This window comes from Heteronotia binoei, chromosome 8, assembly GCF_032191835.1.
Source record: "Heteronotia binoei isolate CCM8104 ecotype False Entrance Well chromosome 8, APGP_CSIRO_Hbin_v1, whole genome shotgun sequence".
Classification (NCBI taxonomy): Eukaryota; Metazoa; Chordata; class Lepidosauria; order Squamata; family Gekkonidae; genus Heteronotia; species Heteronotia binoei.
Genome location: NC_083230.1, coordinates 121,913,371 through 121,935,911, shown reverse-complemented (window position 1 = coordinate 121,935,911; position 22,541 = coordinate 121,913,371). Strand labels below are relative to the sequence as shown.

The following is a 22,541-nucleotide window of genomic DNA, read 5'->3' as shown; positions in this document are numbered from 1 at the left end:
ATAAGAGAAGCCCTGTTGGATCAGGCCAATGGCCCATCCAGTCCAACACTCTGTGTCACATAAGAACACAAGCGAAGCCATATTCGATCAGGCCAAAGGCCCATCCACTCCAACACTCTGTGTCACATAAGAACATAAGAGAAGCCATGTTGGATCAGGCCAGTGGCCCATCCAGTCCAACACTCTGTGTCACATAAGAACATAAGAGAAGCCATGTTGGATCAGGCCAATGTCCCACCCAGTCCAACACTCTGTGTCACAGAAGAACATAAGAGAAGCCATGTTGGATCAGGCCAATGGCCCATCCAGTCCAACACTCTGTGTCACATAAGAACACAAGCGAAGCCATGTTGGATCAGGCCAGTGGCCCATCCAGTCCAACACTCTGTGCCACATAAGAACACAAGAGAAGCCATGTTGGATCAGGCCAATGGCCCATCCAGTCCAACACTCTGTGTCACAGAAGAACATAAGAGAAGCCCTGTTGGATCAGGCCAATGGCCCATCCAGTCCAACACTCTGTGTCACATAAGAACACATGCGAAGCCATATTGGATCAGGCCAATGGCCCATCCAGTCCAGCACTCTGTGTAACATGGCAGCCAAAGCCCAGGTGCCATCAAGAGGTCCACCAGTAGGGTCAGGACACTAGAAGCCCTCCCACTTTGCCCCCCAAGCACCAAAAATACAGAGCATCACTGCCCCAGACAGAGAGTTCCAACTGTACGCTGTGGCTAATAGCCACTGATGGACCTCCTCCATATCTTTATCCAGTCCCCTCTTAAAGCTGGCTATGCTTGTAGCCGCCACCACCTCCTGTGGCAGTGAATTCCATGTGTTAATCATCCTTTGGGTGAAGAAGGACTTCCTTTGATGTGTTGTAACCCAACTGCTCAGCAATTCCATGGAGTGCCCACGAGTTCTCGTATGGTGAGAAAGGGAGAAAAGGACTTCTTTCTCTACTTTCTCCATCCCATGCATTATCTTGTAAACCTCTATCACATCGCCCCTCAGTCGACATTTCTCCAAGCTAAAGACCCCCCAAGCGCTTTAACCTTTCTTCACAGGGAAAGTGTTCCAACCCTTGAATCATTCTCGTTGCCCTTTTCTGCATTTTTCCACGATAGTTCTATAACAACTCCTGGGGCGGCTGTAATGCAGTTTGGAAAGTGCATAGCTCTGAGCACCAGCGCCTGAATCCACCTCGCTGACTTTCCTTTTGGGCACTTTCTTACCCAGGCAGGCAGCTTTCCAGCTCAGCAGGAAGGCAAGCATTGAATATTCATGGAGAACACAGATTTCTTTCTGTGGGCTCCTCTGGGGGATGATAAATCATTCTTCCCAGCGCTTGGAACTCCATCCCAGCTTTCCCCAGGCTCGACTCCCTGCCTGGCGTAAAATAACTTCCAACCATTCATCAGTAGAATGAGCAGTTGAGCTGGAAAAAGCTTAGCTCGCTTGGAGGCTAGGGGAGCTGATCTCGGAAGGGCATTTCACTGGAACGGCTCAACTCAGCTGCGTTCTGCTCAGCAGCTGGTATCGAGGCCTCTCCCGGGGCCGCCGTTGGAGGGTGTTAATTTGTGGGACAGTCTTTCTCCTGGAACCAAATCCATGCGGAGAGATCTTTTGGTCTTTTGACTCTTCTTTGCCGGTCCCCGAATGTTCGTTTAGAAGTTTGTGCTGATATCGGTCCTAGAATGATCTATGGCCCAGTTGGGCAGATGACCAACAGGGCTGTTTGGCAGGAGGGTCAGTCTCGAGGAAGGTCGACCAGACACCAGGGCAGGAGCTGAGAGCCAAGTCAGATGTAGGCTGGCAGAGATCCTGAGTACATTTGTAAAATTTTTGTGAGGTTCCTACAAAAGACTGCCTGATAATGGAGTAAGACAGTTTAAAAGACCAGGTAGCAGATGATGTGAATCATAGAATCATAGATTTGGAAGGGACCCCCAGGGTCATGACCCCCAAGGTAATTGAGTCCAATGCAGGAAATTCTCAGATACCTCCCCCTAAATTCACAGGATCAGCATTGCGTTCAGATGGCCATCTAGCCTCTGTCTAAAAACCTCCAAGGAAGGAGAGCCCACCACCTCCCAAGGAAGCCTGTTCCACTGAGGAATCGCTCTAACGGTCAGGAAGTTCTTCCTAATCATAGAATCCGAGAATCATAAAGTTGGAAGGAGCATCCAGGGTCATCTAGTCCAACCCCCTGCACAATGCAGGAAACTCACAAAGACCTCCCCCTAAATTCACAGGATCTTCATTGTTGTCAGAGGGCCATCTAGCCTCTGTTTAAAAACCTCCAAGGAAGGAGAGCCCACCACCTCCCGAGGAAGCCTGTTCCACTGAGGAACCGCTCTCACGGTCAGGAAGTTCTTCCCTATTGTTGAATCGGAAATTCTTCTGATTTAATTTCAACCCATTGGTTCTGGTCCTACCTTCCGGGGCCACAGAAAACAATTCCACACCATCCTCTATAGGACAGCCCTTCAAGGACTTGAAGGTAGTGATCCTATCACCTCTCAGCTGCCTCCTCTCCAGGCTAAACATGCCCAGCTCCTTCAACCTTTCCTCATAGGACTTGGTCCCCAGACCCCTCACCATCTTTGTTGCCCTCTTCTGGACCCATTCCAGCTTGTCTATATCCTTCTTAAAATGTGGTGCCCCAAACTGAACACAATACTCCAGGCGAGGTCTTACCAGAGCAGTGTTAAGCGATACCATCACTTCACATGATCTGGACACTAGACTTCTGTTAACACAGCTCAAAATTGCATTTGCCTTTTTAGCCACCGCATCACACTGTTGACTCATGTTCAGCGTATGGTCCACTAAGACCCCGAGATGCTTTTTGCACAGACTACTGCCAAGACAAGTCTCCCTTATCCTATAATCACGCATGGGATTTTTCCTGCCTAAATGCAGAGCTCCCTCTGAAAGACCTCCCTCTGAAACCTTGGAGAGCACAGCTGACCTGGATTGACCAATAGTCCGATTCCGTACCTGTGACAGCTCCTTTCAGGTTAGGCGCTGTGGCTCAGTGGCAGAGCATCTGCCTGGCAGGCAGAAGGTCCCAGGTTCAATCCCTGGCATCTACAGTTTCAAAAGACCAGACAGTAAGTGATGGGAAAGACCCTGGAGAGCCATGAAGTGGGGCTGAAGCTCAGTGGTAAAACAGCTGTTTGGCATGCAGAAGGTCCCTGGTTCGATCCCCAGCATCTCCAGTTCAAAGGACCAAGCAGTAGGTGATGGGAAAGACCTCAGCCTGAGACCTTGGAGAGCCATGAAGTGGGGCTGTGGCTCTGTGGCAGAGCATCTGCTTGGCATGTAGAAGGTCCCAGGTTCAATCCCCGGCATCTCCAGTTCAAAGGACCAAGCAGTAGGTGATGGGAAAGACCTCAGCCTGAGACCCTGGAGAGCCGTGAAGTGGGGCTGTGGCTCTGTGGCAGAGCATCTGCTTGGCATGTAGAAGGTCCCAGGTTCAATCCCCGGCATCTCCTGTTCAAAGGACCAAGCAGTAGGTGATGGGAAAGACCTCAGCCTGAGACCCTGGAGAGCCATGAAGTGGGGCTGTGGCTCTGTGGCAGAGCATCTGCTTGGCATGTAGAAGGTCCCAGGTCCAATCCCCGGCATCTCCTGTTCAAAGGACCAAGCAGTAGGTGATGGGAAAGACCTCAGCCTGAGACCCTGGAGAGCCATGAAGTGGGGCTGTGGCTCTGTGGCAGAGCATCTGCTTGGCATGTAGAAGGTCCCAGGTTCAATCCCCGGCATCTCCTGTTCGAAGGACCAAGCAGTAGGTGATGGGAAAGACCTCGGCCTGAGACCCTGGAGAGCCATGAAGTGGGGCTATGGCTCTGTGGCAGAGCATCTGCTTGGCATGTAGAAGGTCCCAGGTTCAATCCCCGGCATCTCCAGTTCAAAGGACCAAGCAGTAGGTGATGGGAAAGACCTCAGCCTGAGACCCTGGAGAGCCATGAAGTGGGGCTGTGGCTCTGTGGCAGAGCATCTGCTTGGCATGTAGAAGGTCCCAGGTTCAATCCCCGGCATCTCCTGTTCGAAGGACCAAGCAGTAGGTGATGGGAAAGACCTCAGCCTGAGACCCTGGAGAGGTGCTGCCAGTTTGAGCAGACAATACTGACTTTGATGGACCAAGGATCTGATTTAGCATAAGGCAGATGTATGTGTTTATTAATACATGCCTGACTTCTCTGAGTAGACTTTATTTGGCTCAATGGTCCGATGGTTAAGATGCTCAGAGCCGTCTAATTCGTTTAAAGCATTTGCATTTCAATTTTGCTTCTTCCTTGCGAGAAACAAAACGGGGCAACTTCATTTTCACACCAGCTCTTCCCACCTCCTGTCAGATTTCCTCATTAAAACGGACAAGTTATCCTACATCGCTTTAGCGTTCGTCGTGTAAAAATAGAATTTAAAACAGATCACCCGACAGTCGTAACCAAACGAGGCAGACCAAATCCATCGACGGGATCCAAAACTGAAAAGATACCAACTGGCCGCAACAGCTCATCCCTGCAGTTTGATGCAGTCAAAGGCAATTTCTTCGGTTTAGCTTTCTGGCGGTGGGGTTACTAGGAAGCAGGGCTTTTTTTGTAGCAGGAACTCCTTTGCATATTAGGCCACACACCCCTGATGTCGCCAATTCTCCAAGAGCTTACAGGGCTCTTCGTACAGGGCCTACTGTAGATCCAGGAGGACTGGCTACATCAGGGGAGTGTGGCCTAATATGCAAAGGAGCTCCTTCTAGAATTCCTTACAGGGCTCTTCGTACAGGGCCTGCTGTAAGCTCCAGGAGGATTGGCTGCATCAAGGGAGTGTGGCCTAATATGCAAAGGAAGTCCTGCTAGAATTCCTTACAGGACTCTTTGTACAGGGCCTACTGAGAGCTCCAGGAGGATTGGCTACATCAGGGGCGTGTGGCCTAATATCCAAAGGAGATCCTGCTGGAATTCCTTACAGGGCTCTTCGTACAGGGCCTACTGAGAGCTCTAGGAGGATTGGCTACGTCAGGGGGTGTGGCCTAATATGCAAAGGAGTTCCTGCTACAAAAAAGACCTGATATTAGGCCACACACCCCTGATGTAGCCAATTCTCCTGGAGCTTACAGGGCTCTTAGTACAGGGCCTACTATAAGCTCCAGGAGGATTGGCTACATTGGGTGTGTGGCCTAATATGCAAAGGAGGTCCTGCTAGAATTCCTTACAGGGCTCTTCGTACAGGGCCTGCTGTAAGCTCCAGGAGGATTGGCTGCATCAGGGGTGTGTGGCCTAATAGGCAAAGGAGGTCCTGCTGGAATTCTTTACAGGGCTCTTCTTACAGGGCCTGCTGTAAGCTCCAGGAGGATTGGCTGCATCAAGGGGGTGTGGCCTCATATGCAAAGGAATGTCCTGCTACAAAAAATCTTTGTGTTTGTGCCCTTTATAAAGTTTACATCTCCGCTACCTGCCATGACATTTTAGGACACACACAGCCCAGCCTGACAAGATCTTATTTATATCATAGAATCATTGAGTTGGAAGGGGCTCCAGGATCATCTAGTCCAACCCCCTGCACAATGCAGGAAACTCACAAACACCTCCCCCTAAATTCACAGGATCTTCATCACTGTCAGATGGCCATCTAGCCTCTGTTTCAAAACCTCCAAGAAAGGAGAGCCCACCACCTCCTGAGGAAGCCTGTTCCACTGAGGAACCGCTCTAACGGTCAGGAAGTTCTTCCTAATGTTGAGCCAGAAACTCTTTGGATTTAATCTCAACCCATTGGTTCTGGTTCTACCTTCTGGGGCCACAGAAACCAATTTCTCATCCTTCTCTAGATGACAGCCCTTCAAGTACTTGAAGATGGTGATCCTGTCACCTCTCAGCCGCCTCCTCTCCAGGCTAAACATGCTCAGCTCCTTCAACCTTCTTCATAGGTCTGCAGACCTCTCACCATCTTTGTCACCCTCCTCTGGACCCGTTCCAGCTTGTCTGTATCCTTAAAACGTGGTGCCAAAACTGAACACCGGACTCCAGGTGAGGTCTTACCAGAGCAGAGTCAGTTCTGACCCTCATAACAAATGAGTTCGGCACCCTTGGTCTAGATCTAGCGATGCCTCCCCATGACCTTAGGCACCCCCGCCGCACCACCTCCATGGCACCGAGGTTTGCGCACCAGGCGCTGTCTCTTTAAGGCGGCTGCTATTTTGGATGCCCCCCCTGCCCGCAACTATGGCAGGCCTTAGAGGACAAGATTTGCGGAAGGTAATCAGTCACTGTCACCGGCAGCTGCGCTCTGCTGTCAACTGGTTAATTAGACTCCATCATTTACATTTTTAATTTCTTCAGTTTGACATTTTGCGAGCGCGCGCGCACACATAACGACACGATTTTTTTTAAATAAAAACCACCCAAAAAAGCCCACCCCATCACCGCAGCCATCCACGATTTTATAATTAGGGAGGCAGCAAGGAGAAGAAGAAGCCAAAATAGCTGACAGGTGTCTTGTTGACGGTGCGGCAGCCACCTGCAGCGCTCAGGAGCCCAATCTCCTGTGGCAGAAAAAGTGGAAGAGAGAGAGAGAAAGACAGAGAGAGAAAGAGAGAGAGACAGAGAGAGAAAGAGGGAGAGAGACAGAGACAGCGAGAGATACAGAGAGAGGGAGAGAGAAAGACAGAGAAAGAGGGAGAGAGAAAGAGGGAGAGACAGAGAAATACAGAGAGAGAGGGAGAGAGAAAGACAGAGAGGGAGAGAGAGATACAGAGAGAGAAAGGGAGAGAGAGAAAGAAAGAGAAGGAGAGAGAGAGAAAGAGGGAGAGATAGAGAGACAGAGAGAGAGAAAGAGAGGGTGAGAGAAAGAGGGAGAGAGATAGAGAGAGAAGGAGAGGGAGAAACAGAGACAGAGACACAGAGGGAGAAAGAGGGAGAGAGAGAGAGAGAAAGAGAGGGTGAGAAAAAGACAGAGAGGGAGAGAGCGATACAGAGAGAGAAAGAGGGAGAGAGAGACAGAGAGAGAAGGAGAAGAAGAGACAGAGAGAGAGAAAGAGGGAGAGACAGAGACACAGAGAGAGAGAAAGAGGGAGAGGGAGAGAGCTGAAGGGAAGGCAGGAATTGTCCAGGAAATTCCGGCTTCCACTGCAAAGAGAGGAGAGGGACAAAAGCTGCCATAAATCGAGCGATGGGGTACCTCTGGCATGCATGGCTGCTAGACATCATGGGGGGCCCAGACATAACAGATGCCGTACTGGGCTCCTTTTGTAAACTTTTGGAATGTGCATAAGACATTCGATAGGATTAGGAAAGACTCGTTGGAATGTGATTCACATGAGAATGGGAAGGATCAGGCCCCGGATTCACCAGGAGCTCACAGGAGTGCAGCTCCTGAACCTTTCTGAGGGTTCCCCTCTCCTCCTCCCCACCTGCCTTGTCCACTGAATAGGAGGTGCAGCTGCATAACAATCCCTGGATTAGGAGAGCGGGCAGCCAGCCAGCCCCCAGGGGCTTTGCCACACCCCCAGCAGCCCTCATTCACCCCTGGAGAAGCCCACGCCAACCTTTCCCCACTTCTTATGTGATTTTGGGTGGTGGGTGGCTTGCTGGCCTTTTGACTGGGGGTGTGTGGCCATGGAGAGCCCCAGGTGAGCAAGGCCTGCTTGCCCAGAACTCTCCTTTCTTGCACTGGGTTGCTTTTGGCTGGTGGTTGCTTATGCTAATGAGCTCCACCACCTGTTTTTCTACAAAATGAGCCCTGGGAAGGGTAGATGCCTCTTTGGCTCAGTTTGGGGAGGGGGCTGGCCATCGAATAGCAGACGACTTTCGGGCGCCCCATCGGGTTTTCCAGGCATGAGAAGAACAGAAGCGGTCTTGCCGTTGCCTGCCTCTGTACAGCAACCTTAGACTTCCTTGGTGGTTTCCCATCCGAGTACCTTCAGGACGGCCTCTCTCAATGTGCCCCTGGGAGAGCTCTAGCAATAAGAATCTTTTGGTAGTCCCTGACCCGAGAGAGATCTGGCTGTCCTCTACCAGGGCCTTTTCTGCCCTGGCCCCTGCCTGATGGAACTCTCTGCCAGAGAACATCCTACGGCATCTATCACCTTTCTGTAGGGCCTGCAAGGCAGAGATGTTCCACCAGGCATTTGGTTGAGGAGAGCGATAGCCTGGCACGTTCGTATTCACCCTCCCGCCCCGTTCTCTTTCCCCGTATCCCCTCAACCCAGGGGCTTTGCGGATACCGAAACAACTGCCATTTGGAACGAAGGATGTAATATTGTTTGTTTGGGGGGCAGTTATTTTAATGCATTTCAGTGGTTTTACTTTTATTTTGTATGTATCTGATTCTTGATGTAAGCTGCTCGGAGCCGTGCTGGCAGGGAAGGGGGGGCCTCACAAATTGAAATAAATAACCAATCAACCTGGGTTGACCCCCCCCCCCCCTTATCTTCTGAGATCTAATGAGATCATGCTAGCCTGGGCCAGCCAGATCTGAGTGGACAGAAAATACACTACCCTTATGGAGGAGGAGGAGGTGATGGTGATGATGATATTGGATTTATACCCTGCCCTGTACTGTGAATCTCAGAGTCTCAGAGCGGCTGACAATCTCCTCTACCTTCCTCCCCCACAACAGAGGCCCTGTGAGGTGGGTGGGGCTGAGAGAGCTCTCCCAGAAGCTTGCCGTTTCAAGGACAACTCCTGCGAGAGCTATGGCTGACCCAAGGCCATTCCAGCAGGTGCAAGTGGAGGAGTGGGGATTCAAACCCGGTTCTCCCAGATAAGAGAGCTATGGCTGAACTGAGGCCATTCCAGCAGCTGCAAGTGGAGGAGAGGGGAATCAAACCCGTTTCTCCCAGATAAGAGAGCTATGGCTGACCCAAGGCCATTCCAGCAGGTGCAAGTGGAGGAGCAGGGAATCAAACCCAGTTCTCCAAGACAAGAGTCCGTGCACTTAACCACTACACCAAACTGGAAGACTGAGCTATCATTGGCTATTGATGGTGGGACGTGCTATGAAATCATAGGTGACTTATGGTAACTCCATAGGTTTTTTATGGCAAGATACATTCAGAGACGGTTTGCCGTTGCCTTTGTCTGCCTAGCGACCCCGGGCTTCCTTGGTGGCCTTCCATCCCAGTGCTAACCGGGGCCAACCCACAGCATCACATTTGGTGCTATGTCGCTCCTGATAACAAAGTAGAGGTCTAGGTGGACAGGAAGGAAGGAAAAGGCAAATAGATGCGGGAGGAAGAGGGGGAAAGAAAGCAACTTTAAATGCATTCTGCCAGCTGGCTTAGCTTAGAGAAGTGGTTTAAAGAGAGATATGCCTTTTCCAAGCCAGCCGACAGTGTGGTGGGGGCTTCGAGAGCCACACAATATGTGTGACAGAACCACATGCGATTCCCAAGCCACAGTTTGGCCACCCGTGTCCTAGGGGTTCCAGGAAGACAGGGACAAAAGACTGCACTCCTATCTGGTGTGGTTTATTTGTACTTCGATATATACTCGGCATTTGACAGCCCTGGTTTATTTCATTTGCGTCCGTCTTCTTTTGTTCCGCCCCATCCGATACCTTCCTCACTGGCTCACGGTTTTGTAAGTTGCAATCCTGTTTCTAAGAGTTTTAATGGCTGCGATTCTGTCTGTGCTGCTGTGTTTTGAAATCGTTTGAAAATGGAGCGAGTTTTAGTGCGGGACGTTATATCGGTCGTTTGCTGTCTAAGAGTTTAACGGCCAAGATACGGGTCTTTAAATCTGAAAAATAAATGTTCTGTGGCCATATGTCTGTATATACAAACACAATCCGTTTTCCTTGCTTTATTTTTTTTTTTCCCAGCGAAGTCCCAGTGACTCAGAATCAGGGTGTGTGTGTTTTTGTAGCAGGAGCTCCTTTGCATATTAGGCCACACACCCCTGAAGTAGCCAATCCTCCAAGAGCTTACAGGGCTCTTATTGCAGGGCCTACCATAAGCTCTTGAAGGATTGGCTACATCAGGACCCAGGATTCCTCATGATTGCATGATTTGGCTCCTACATAGGAGGAGACCGAATCCCATCGCCACTACTGAGACCGGATCCCATCGTCAGCCTATCAGGTTTGAAAAAGAGCCACTCGAAACGCAACATTTCTCATCCGGAAAATGCGTCATTTTCAAGATTCTACATAGTCCACTTTTCTCAGAAGTGCATGTCAAGTTGGACATTAGCACATCAGAAATCATTGAAGTGAGACTATTGGGAGTTGGGACTGTACCTTATTGTGCTTTCATATATTGCAGGGGTGGCCAACGGTAGCTCTCCAGATGTATTTTGCCTACAACTCCCATCAGCGCCAGCCATTGGCCATGGCGGCTGGGGCTGATGGGAGTTGTAGGCAAAAAACATCTGGAGAACTACCGTTGGCCACTCCTGATAGATTGGATTGCTTTAATCGGGGGTCGTTTTGTAGAGAATTAAGTGGCGGAGCTCATTAGCATAACTCATTAACAGGGCTCTTTTTCTGGCAGGAGCTCCTCTGCATATTAGGCCATGCCCCCTTGATGTAGCCAATCCTCCCGGAGCTTACAGTAGGCCCTGTGCTAAGAGCCCTCTAAGCTCTTGGAGGATGAGCTACATCAGGAGGGCGTGGCCTAATATGGAGCTCCTGCTGGAAAAAGAGCCCTGCTCATTAGTATATGCCCCCCCAGCCAAAAGCAACCCGATGGAAGAAAGGAGAGCCCCGGGTGAGTGAAGCCTGCTTGGGCTGGCTAGAGATACAGCCAGCCCAAGCAGGCCTTGCTCACCTGGGTCTCTCCTGGGCCGCCCCCTCCAGTCAAAAGGCCAGCAAGCCACCCATCAGAAAGAGTGGTGCAGGCTTCTCCAGGGGTCAATGAGGGCTGCTGGTGGCTGGCTTGCTGCCCGCTCTCCTAATCCAGGGATTGTTGTGCAGCTGCACCTACCATTCAAAGGACAAGGTAAGTGGGGAGGAAGGGGGGAACTGTCAGAAAGGTTCGGGAGCTGTGCTCCTGTGAGCTCCTGCTGAATCGGAGGCCTGGCTTTAAAACGTTTTTGGTTCTGACCACAAACATGGCTTCTCTTATGTTCTTATGGCCCCACTGGTGGATCTCCTGATGGCACTTGGGTGTTTGGCAACTGTGTGACACAGAGTGTTGGGTGGATGGGCCACTGGCCTGATCCAACATGGCTTCTCTTATGTTCTTTTGTGACACAGAGAGTTGGACTGCAGGGGCCACTGGCCTGATCCAACATGACTTCTCTTATGTTCTTATGTGACTCAGAGTGTTGGACTGGAGGGGCCACTTGCCTGATCCAACATGACTTCTTATATGACACAGAGTGTTGGACTGCAGGGGCCACTGGCCTGATCCAACAGGGCTTCTCTTATGTTCTTATGTGACACAGAGTGTTGGACTGGAGGGGCCACTTGCCTGATCCAACATGACTTCTTATATGACACAGAGTGTTGGACTGGAGGGGCCATTGGCCTGATCCAACATGGCTTCTCTTATGTTCTTATATGACACAGAGTGTTGGACTGGAGGGGCCATTGGCCTGATCCAACATGGCTGCTCTTATGTTCTTATGTGACTCAGAGTGTTGGACTGGAGGGGCCACTGACCTGATCCAACATGGTTTCTCTTATGTCCTTATGTGACACAGAGTGTTGGACTGGAGGGGCCACTGACCTGATCCAACATGGCTTCTCTTATGTCCTTATGTGACACAGAGTGTTGGACTGGAGGGGCCACTGACCTGATCCAACATGGCTTCTCTTATGTTCTTATGTGACACAGAGTGTTGGACTGGAGGGGCCATTGGCCTGATCCAACATGGCTTCTCTTATGTTCTTATGTGACACAGAGTGTTGGACTGGAGGGGCCATTGGCCTGATCCAACATGGCTTCTATTATGTTCTTATGTGACTCAGAGTGTTGGACTGGAGGGGCCATTGGCCTGATCCAACAGGGCTTCTCTTATGTCCTTATGTGACTCAGAGTGTTGGACTGGAGGGGCCATTGGCCTGATCCAACATGGCTTCTCTTATGTCCTTATGTGACTCAGAGTGTTGGACTGGAGGGGCCACTGGTCTGATCCAACATGGCTTCTCTTATGTCCTTATGTGACACAGAGAGTTGAACTGCAGGGGCCACTGGCCTGATCCAACATGACTTCTCTTATGTTCTTATATGACACAGAGTGTTGGACTGGAGGGGCCACTGGCCTGATCCAACATGGCTTCTCTTATTTTCTTATGTGACACAGAGTGTTGGACTGGAGGGGCCATTGGCCTGATCCAACATGGCTTCTCTTATGTTCTTATATGACACAGAGTGTTGGACTGGAGGGGCCATTGGCCTGATCCAACATGGCTTCTCTTATGTTCTTATGTGACTCAGAGTGTTGGACTGGAGGGGCCATTGGCCTGATCCAACAGGGCTTCTCTTATGTCCTTATGTGACTCAGAGTGTTGGACTGGAGGGGCCATTGGCCTGATCCAACATGGCTTCTCTTATGTCCTTATGTGACTCAGAGTGTTGGACTGGAGGGGCCACTGGTCTGATCCAACATGGCTCTCTTATGTTCTTATGTACACTGATTTCCCCCTTTTTCTTGCTTCTTCTTCCCCATGTACAAGACCAGCACTCCGGTAAGAATTACTCCAGACAGCTCCCAGAAGTCAATTTGAACTCATCGTGCCCCTCTGATTCCTCTAGGTACTATTCGGATATTGGCAAGATGCCCGCCATCAGCGACCAGGACATGAACGCCTACCTGGCTGAGCAGTCTCGCATGCACATGAACGAATTCAACACGATGAGCGCGCTCTCTGAAATCTACTCCTACGTGGGCAAGTACAGCGAAGAGGTGAGTCTGGGCAGAGGGAGGGGCGAGTGTGATCAAGAGACGGAAACCAACTCAACCGGAAATGTACCGAGAATGCCTCAAAGGTTGATAAAATTAGCATCGAAAGAGATATTGACTCTATAGCAGGGGTGGCCAAACTTGCTTAATGTTTGCTACATAGAATAAATGTCATGTTTGAGAGCCGCAAGACGTGAATGCCAGAGAAAGGAAGGAAGGAAGCCAGAGGAAGGAAAGGAAGGAAGGAAGCCAGAGGAAGGAAAGGAAGGAAGGATGCCGGAGGAAGGAAGAAAGCCAGAGGAAGGGAAGGGAAGGAAGGAAGGAAGGAAGGAAGGAAGGAAGGAAGGAAGGAAGGAAGGAAGGAAGGAAGGAAGGAAGGAAGGAAGCCAGAAGAAGGAAAGGAAGGAAGGATGCCAGAGGAAGAGAAGGAAGGAAGAATGCCAGAGGAAGGAACTTTAAATGGGGTGGTGAGGGCTTTGAGAGCCACAATATGTGTGAGAGAGCCACATGTGGCTCCCGAGCCACAGTTTGGCCACCCCTGCTCTATAGCATATATAATAATGTAATTGAAAACACAGGACCTGAATATGGAGGGCATGGCTTGCTTCGTAAGCTGAAAACAAGGGACCAAGGTAAAGAAAAATACAACCGAAGGATGTTAGGACCGTGCCAGCGCACTACACACTAACACAGGATTATAACTAAAATGGCTTGTATTTAGTATCTAGCCACAACGTTTCACTTGTTAGTAAATGTAATATCAGTACAACAACACACTGAAATTTCAAGTCTGTATGCCAACATTTCTAAACCTGTGTAATTAAAAAAATCATTCAAAATATCCAGATATTCAGAAGCATGGTTGTGCAGACTACACTACTTTTCTGTCTATGTACTATTTCTTTTCTATACCCTTTTCTCCCCTTTGCCCCTTATTTCTGCTTATATAAAAACTTAATAAAACTTTAAAACAGAAGAAGGGCTTTTTTTTTTCAGCAGGAACATATTTTTTGAGCAGTTCTGGCTGGCTTGGCACCAGGGGGTGTGGCCTAATATGCAAATGAGTTCCTGCTGGCTTTTTTCTACCCAAAAAGCCCTGTGAGACAAAGGTGACATCAGGAGGTGTGGTATAATATGCAAATTTGTTACTGCTGGACTTTTTTACTAGAAGAAGTAAGCCCTGTTCAGAAGAATTAATAAGTAACTTGATGGACTTTATTTCATATGATTGTGGTTTGTTGCAAAATACGCACAACATTAGCCCTTAGGTTCATAAAGATGCTTTGAATGAATTCTTTGATTATACAGGTTTAGAAATGTTGGTGTATAGATTTGAAACTTCGTGTTGTTGTATTGATATCACAGTTACTAACAAGTGAAATTTTGTGGCTAAATATCACACTTTTGGCCCTAGATATAGGAATTAGCTTATGAACTGGTGTTAGCATGTAGCGTACTGGCACAGTTCGAACTACCTTTGGTTGCTTTATTAGCTAACCTCAAACCACACAATATATGAGATAACATCACTTGGTCCAGGTTGATATATGTGATGCCTCTTCCAGATGTGTTTCAAAAAAACTACGTTATGTACAACTGACAACTGAAGAAAGCCTTTGGAGTCTGAAATGCGTATGGTCTTCCCATCCGTTTTGTACAAGGGATGAACTTGTGCAAAACTCGTTCGTGATTCCTTTCAATGCAGCTTGATATTCAGGCCTTATGTTTTTTAATTACATTATTGTAATTAATGTACACTATATCAGGGGTGGCCAGCGGTAACTCTCCTGGTTTTTTGTTTTTTTTTTTTGCCTACAACTCCCATCAGCCCCAGCCAGCATTGCCAATGGCTGGGGCTGATGGGAGTTGTAGGCAAAAAAAATCTGAAGAGCTACTGTTGGCCACCCCTGCACTATATAATAAATATATCTTTTGATACAGCTTTTATCTTCTATAGCTCGACCTTTGAAGCATAACTTTGCTCTGGTGCCAGCTACCGTAATGGTTTTTGCAATACCTTGAGGGGGAGAGTGGCCAGTGGAGTGCCTGTCTTCAGCAAATATCCCTTGAAAATGCTCAACCTTGTTGAGCATTTAGGTGTTAGAATGGAGGTGGCCCTTCCTCTGAGTCTACTTCCCCCCCACCACCCAAAAAAAGGTCATGTTTCTGGCCCCGAGCGTTCTGAAAATATGCTTGAAAGTGTGCAAGCGATGCAGGATGGAACTGCAGAAACTTAAGTATTAGTACAATGATGTTGCCAGTAGTTGGGAGGGAACAAGAATTCCATGCCGTGCATGACTCATAAGCAGGATTTTTTTTTTGTAGCTGGATCTCCTTTGCCTATTAGGCCACACACCCCTGACGAAGCCAATCCTCCAAGAGCTTACAGGGCTCTTCGTACAGGGCCTGCTGAGAGCTCCAGGAGGATTGGCTACATCAGGGGGGTGGGGCCTAATAGGCAAAGGAGGTCCTGCTGGAATTCCTTACAGGGCTCTTCATACACAACCTGCTGTAAGCTCCAGGAGGATTGGCTACATCAGGGGTGTGTGGCCTAATAAGCAAAGGAGGTCCTGCTAGAATTCCTTACAGGGCTCTTCGTACAGGGCCTGCTGTAAGCTCCAGGAGGATTGGCTACATCAGGGGTGTGTGGCCTAATAGGCAAAGGAGGTCCTGCTAGAATTCTTTACAGGGCTCTTCGTACAGGGCCTGCTGAGAGCTCCAGGAGGATTGGCTACATCAGGGTGGGTGTGGCCTAATATGCAAAGGAGGTCCTGCTGGAATTCCTTACAGGGCTCTTCGTACAGGGCCTACTGTAAGCTCCAGGAGGATTGGCTACATCAGAGGAGTGTGGCCTCATATGCAAAGGAGCTCCTGTTAGAATTCCACCCCTGGTAACTGGACTTTTTTGTTACAGGAACTCCTTTGCATATGAGGCCACACACCCCTGATGTAGCCAATCCTCCAAGAGCTTCCAGGGCTCTTAGTGCAGGGCCTACTGTGAACTCCAGGAGGATTGGCTACATCAGGGGGTGCAGCCTACTATGCAAAGGAGCTCTCCTAGAATTCCACCCCTGCATATTAGGCCACACACTCCTGATGTAGCCAATCCTCCAAGAGCTTCCAGGGCTCTTAGCGCAGGGCCTTCTGTGAACTCCAGGAGGATTGGCTACATCAGAGGATGTGGCCTAATATGCAGAGGAGTTCCTGTTACAAAAAAACACTGTTAAGGCAGATTGACAATAAGGTCAGAAAAACGAATAAAGAATATAATTAATCGATATTAGTAGGGTATAATGCCAATAATTATTAAATATTTGTGATTCTCCAGTCCTATCCAACATCCTGGACCCCCTTTAAAAAAAATCTGAAATCCCCCCATCTTGGGCAACTCTTTGGGAGAGGACTGCTTTCAGACTTCCCCCTGTAGAGCAGTCCAGGCATGTATAGCCTCAGATACGCCACACAATCCCTGTCGAATCCCAGTTTCTTATATTGTTTCTCCCAAGTCAGTTGTCAATATCTTCATTTTCATTTGCTGTGACCGGGTCCCTCTCTCTTGCCCTTCCCTCCACAGATCCTCGGTGCCCTCGATCAAGATGACCAGGCCGGCAAGCAAAAACTGGCCTACAAACTTGAACAAGTTATAACCCTCATGAGCATAGACAGCTGAGAACCGCCGTTCCAGGGGGACTCCCTGGGAGGGATTGCAAGAAAGAAAGAAAAGAAAAGAAAAAAAACCAAGCCGTGCCTCAGTCCAGAACATCCTCTTTACCAAGTGCAAGTTTCTGATTGGCCGTCGAGCTGAGTCACCTGAACCATTCGAACCGTTCTCAATTTCTCTCTGGCTCGCTCGCCGAACCTATGGATAACAGACAAGCAACAAGGCCTCAAGGATTCGAGGGATGTCTCCCATGGAGGAATCCCCCATTGTGGAGGCGGAGCTCCCTCGTTCACTGACTCCCTTTTCTGCCTTCATCCTGACATATCATCGCACCGTCCGTTAAACGACAGAGGGAACCGTTTCCGGTTCGCCTCTGTCATGCTGCTTTAATGGCTCCTCCGGGGCTTGGAGCCCCGGAGCAGGAACAAACTCAGTGTTATTTCGGAAGCTGCACCAAGGGCGGGACTTCCTCTTGGGCCTCCAGGAATCTCGCCAGAGTGGGACAAGACGAACTTGTCTTTTATCCCCACCCAGTTGTGCTGCCCTTGTCCTCTAGGGGACGGTCCAGTTTCTCACCCCCAGGGACTGTCGCAGCAAGAGGGGCCTTTATAATCCTGTGAACTATCCGTGCTGTCAGCTACTCTCCTGGGATTGGGTGGAGGAGGACAAGAGGCTGTCCTTTCCCTTTTCCCACCACCCCTTGACTTTTCGTAGGTTTTTTTTTTGGTGTGGGGGGGTTAATGAATAAGCGCCATTATCAATCTGTGCCCATTGACTGTGTCCTCGAAAGACAGCCCCCTTTTTCATCGGCAACCAGCCCCATCCACTCTGAGAAAGCTGCTTCACTTTACGGCTCAAGACCGGGAGGTAGGGTTGCCAGCTCCTAGTTGGGAAATTCCTGGAGATTTGGGGGTGGAGCCTGGGGAGGAAAGGGGTCGGAGAGGGAAGGGATCTCAGAAGTGTACGATGCCATAGACTCCAAAGAAACCCTTTTCTCTAGGGGGAAACCAATCTTTATTGTCTGGCGATCTGTTGTAATTCCAGGAGATCTCCAAGCCCCACTTGGAGACTGGCAACCCTACCGGGAGGGCAGATGCTCTCAAGCAAAACTGTGGCTGGCAGCCGCCGCCTCCTCTTCTCTTTTCTAAATGACTCCGACTGCCTCTGACAGGCTCTTAACCAGCATCAACTGCAGAGCACAAACTATCGAGGGGGCCTTTCGTTCTCTTCACGCCGCGGGGAGAAGCCCGAACCAGCATTCCAGAGGTTCGAAGCACCTCTCTGAGACTGGATGGGAGCCAAGGAATGGGACATCCTCTCAGCACCCACGTATTCCTTCCTGGGTTGCGACACCTCACCTGATTGGATGTTAGAATATGGTAGGAAGGGAAAAGGGGAGTTTAATGGTATGGTAATATGACCGGCACAGGATAGCTCGTGGTGTGCCTTCCCCCCCGCCCCAGCCCTCCCCGAAATGACAACTGGGATCAGAACGGTTCGCGTTGGCTCGAATGGGAGATTGTGCTCCAGATGTTTGAATCTTTTTTAAAATTATTATTCTGAAGTCCAATTTCCCCACCCCTGAAATAGGAGAGCCAGTTTGGTGTAGTGGTTAAGTGTGCGGACTCTTATCTGGGAGAACCGGGTTTGATTCCCCACTCCTCCACTTGCACCTGCTAGCATGGCCTTGGGTCAGCCAGAGCTCTGGCAGAAGTTGTCCTTGAAAGGGCAGCTGCTGTGAGAGCCCTCTCCAGCCCCACCCACCTCACAGGGTGTCTGTTGTGGGGGGGGGGGAAGGTAAAGGAGATTGTGAGCCGCTCTGAGACTCTTCGGAGTGGAGGGCGGGATATAAATCCAATTTCTTCTTCTTCTTCTTCTTCAATGCAGCTGAATGGCTGCGAATCCCAATGCAAAGTTGAGACCGCTGAAAGCATAATATCTGGCAAATATAGGTTGCTTTGGAATGTTCAGAGTACTGGATCTATGTTCTCTCGGTCATCCTCCTATAACTCTGCAGGCTATGGAACGTTAAGTTTTCTTCCCCATGTGGCACATAAGGAGTTGACTCAGTTCATAGAGCATCAGGATTTGAACTGGGAGCTTCCCAGTTCAGCTGGGAACTCAGTGGGCACTGAACGGCATTAATGAGCAGTAGGCTTAGAACAGATCCAAGGAAGTAGTCCTTCTTCACCCAAAGAGTCATTCGCATGTGAAATTCACTGCCACAGGGAGTGGTGGCAGCTAGAAGCAAAGGATTGGATAAACATATGGAGCAGAGGTCCATCAGTGGCTATTAGCCACAAGGCATAGATGGAACACTCTGTCCGAGGCAGCAGTGTTCTGTCTTTTTGTGCTTGAGGGACAACAGTTGGAAGGCTTCTGGATTTCTGGTCCTACTGGTGGACCTCCTGAGGACCCCTGGGGTTTGGATTGGATGGGCCATTGGCCTGGACCAGCATGGCTTCTCTTATATCTGAGGCAGTGATGCTCTGTCTTGGTGTTTGGAAGGCAACAGTGGGAGGGCTCCTAGAGTTCTGGCCCTGCTGGTGGACCTCCTGAGGGCATCTGGATTTTGGCCACTATGTGACACAGAGTGTTGGACTGGATGGGCTACTCACCTGTTCCAGCATGGCTACTCTTATATCTGCAGCAGTGATGTTCTGTCTTCTTGGTGTTTGTGGGGGGGCAACAGTGTGAGGTCTTCTGGAGTTCTGACCCTGCTGGTGGACCTCCTGAGGGCACCTGGGTTTTGGCCATGGTGTGACACAGAATGTTGGACTGGATGGACCATTGGCCTGAGCCAACATGGCTTCTCTTATGTTCTAGTTCACAGTTTAGTCCCCTTAGCCTCTACAGCACCCTAGGTACCAAAAGATGCCAAGTTGTTGTCAATGCTGTTTTGCAGCCAATATTTAGCATAGATTTTGAGCTTATCTCTCTGCTGTGGTGGCTTTGGATAATGGGTGATCGAGAAGGTTGTCAAAGGGCCTAACAACAGAATAAATAACAATGAGTTACATATGTTAAATTAGCAAAGCTTTTATTGCATAACAAACAATAAAAGATTCCATTAAAACCTAACACATTTCAGCCACAAGGTCTTCCTCAGTGGTACACATTGTTAAAAGCCAGTTTGGTGTAGTGGTTAAGTGTGCGGACTCTTACCTGGGAGAGCCGGGTTTGATTCCCCACTCCTCCACTTGCACCTGCTGGCATGGCCTTGGGTCAGCCATAGCTCTGGCAGAGGTTGTCCTTGAAAGGGCAGCTGCTGTGAGAGCCCTCTCCAGCCCCACCCACCTCACAGGGTGTCTGTTGTGGGAGGGGGGAGGTAAAGGAGATTGTGAGCCACTCTGAGACTCTTCAGAGTGGAGGGCGGGATATAAATCCAATATCTTCATCTACCTCACAGGGTGTCTGTTGTGGGGGAGGAAGGGAAAGGAGATTGTGAGCCGCTCTGAGACTCTTTGGAGTGGAGGGCGGGATATAAATCCAATACCTTCATCTACTTCACAGGGTGTCTGTTGTGGGGGGAGGAAGGTAAAGGAGATTGTGAGCCGCTCTGAGACTCTTCGGAGTGGAGGGCGGGATATAAATCCAATATCTTCTTCTTCTTCTTCTAAAATACACCCTATAAAGTAAAATGGTTCATATTACAAAACGCAACGTGTCCAACCTAATCTTTAAATCACTCATGAGAAATAGGGCCAGTTCATTAGAGACAGAAGTCCCGCTTCATGATTGCAATCAATGAGGGCCATCAAAAATAATTTTTCAGATTGAGGTTCTTCATGGTCCAAGCAGGAATGCGGACATACACCATTTAGAGCTGCAGTTCACTCGGAAACATGTTTGGTTTTAATGAATTTCTAAACTCTTTGTTCTGCTCGAAAGCTTTGTTCATTTAACACGCGTGACCCATTTTTATTTGTAGAAAAGGGCATGAGTCTAGTAGCACCTTCAAGACCAACAAATTTTGTGGCAGGGTATGAACTTCCACGAGGAGCTAAAGAAGCGGCCAGCGAGTCAGGAAAGCACAAATTTTGTTAGTCTTGAAGGTGCTAGAAGAAGATGATGCTATTGGATTTATACCCCACCCTTCACTCTGAATCTCAGAGCAGCTCTATTTTCCTCCCCCTGTGGGGTGGGTGGGGCTGAGAGAGCTCTGACAGAAGCTGCCCTTCCAAGGACAGCTCTGCCAGAGCTATGGCTGACCCGAGGCCATTGCAGCAGCTGCCAGTGGAGGAGTGGGGAATCAAACCCGGTTCTCCCAGTTAAGAGTCTGCACACTCAACCACTACTCCAAACTGGCTCTGCTACTGGACTCTTGCTCTTTGCTGCATCTACAGACGCACCTACCCGTCTTGATCTATCTCCATCATTATTTGTTCTGTTATTTTGTCTTGTGTCAGCCTTCTTGGTTATCTGGTTCTTCTGGGCGGAAGTATTTTCTTCGCCTTTCGGTTTCAGCTTTGGATAGCAGAACACGAAACTTGAGTTACGCTGCTGAAAATCTGTGCACCTGTCCAATGAGCAGGACATTTTTTTGTAGCAAGAACTGGAGTATTCGCCTCACCTGGAATCTTGTGTTCAGTTTCGGGCACCACATTTTAAGAAGGATATAGACAAGCTGGAAGGGGTCCAGAGGAGGGCGACGAAGATGGTGAGGGGTCTGGAGACCAAGTCCTATGAAGAAAGGTTGAAGGAGCTGGGGATGTTTAGCCTGGAGAGGAGGCACCTGAGAGGTGATATGATCACCATCTTCAAGTCCTTGGAGGGCTGTCCCTATATAGGATGGTGCAGAATTGTTTTTTGTGGCCCCAGAAGGCAGGACCAGAACCAATGGGTTAAATTAAATCAAAGGAGTCTCAGGCTCAACATGAGGAAGAACTTCCTGACCGTTAGAGCAATTCCTCAGTGGAACAGGCTTCCTCCTTGGAAGGTGGTGGGCTCTCCTTCCTTGGAGGTTTTTAAACAGAGGCTAGATGGCCATCTGACAGCAATGAAGATCCTGTGAATTTAGGGGGAGGTATTTGTGGGTTTCCTGCATTGTGCAGGGGGTTGGACTAGATGGCCCTGGAGGTCCCTTCCAACTCTATGATTCTATAACTCCTTTGCATATTAGGCCACCCACCCCTGATGTAGCCAGTCCTCCTGGAGCTTCCAATAGGCTCTGTAAGAAAAGCTCTGTAAGCTCCAGGAGGATTGGCTACATCAGGGGTGTGTGGCCTGATATGCAAAGTTGCTCCTGCTACAAAAAAGAAGCCCTGTCAATGAGCATGGAGCTCAGCGGTGTGGGATACATGAGAGTCCAACGGCTTTGCTTGATAGAACCAGTCTTAGCATCAACTTGACGTTTTGTTTGCCTGTGGTCACCTCAGAACCATCAGTTGTTGCTCCCATGTCATCTTTCCTGAGCTGGAACTTTTGCAAGGAAGCAACAGCATGTCTGGCCATTCCACCGAGAAGCTCAAAAACTGCCCCACCAATCCACACCAACAAGCTGCCGTTCAAAACAGGGAGAGGAGGGGCTGTGGTTCAGTGGTAGAGCATCTGCTCGGCAGGCAGAAGGTCTCAGGTTCAATCCCCGGCATCTCCAGTTTTAACAGACCAGGCAGGAGGCGATGGGAAAGACCTCAGCCCGAGACCCTGACGAGCTGCTGCCAGTCTGAGTAGGTAATACTGACCTTGGTGCACTGATGATCAGATGGAGTAGAAGGTGTTTCCATGTGTCTGTAAGCCTTCTTCGGTCAGGTTGATATGAGGCTGTGGCTCAGTAAATGAACATCTGCATGGCACGCAGAAGGTCCCAGGTTCAATCCCCAGCATCTCCAGTTAGAAGGACCAGGAAGGCTCTTAAGCATTTTTGCGAGTAGATCCACAGGATCCACTCGACGGCTTTCCGTTCTCTACCGATTCTCTTTTCTCTTTTTTCCTGCATGTAACATACAATTAAAGATGACAGAAGCAGAACAGAGCATACATTTTTGGACGAACGGCTCGTCGTGCAGAATTTAGCTCTGGGTTTGGAG

At 49.4% G+C, this 22,541-nt stretch overlaps 1 protein-coding gene across 1 annotated transcript in view; it reads left to right on the top strand.

Annotated features, from left to right (window-relative positions):
- PLXNA4 (plexin A4) overlaps positions 1-17,185 on the top strand; it is a 930,623-nt gene extending 913,438 nt beyond the window's left edge. Inside the window, exons 30-31 of the mRNA XM_060246008.1 lie at positions 12,704-12,854; positions 16,426-17,185. Of these exons, the coding sequence (XP_060101991.1) occupies positions 12,704-12,854; positions 16,426-16,521 (247 nt within the window). The 3' untranslated portion in view covers positions 16,522-17,185. The remainder of the gene's footprint in view (positions 1-12,703; positions 12,855-16,425) is intronic.
- The last annotated feature ends 5,356 nt before the right edge of the window (positions 17,186-22,541 follow it).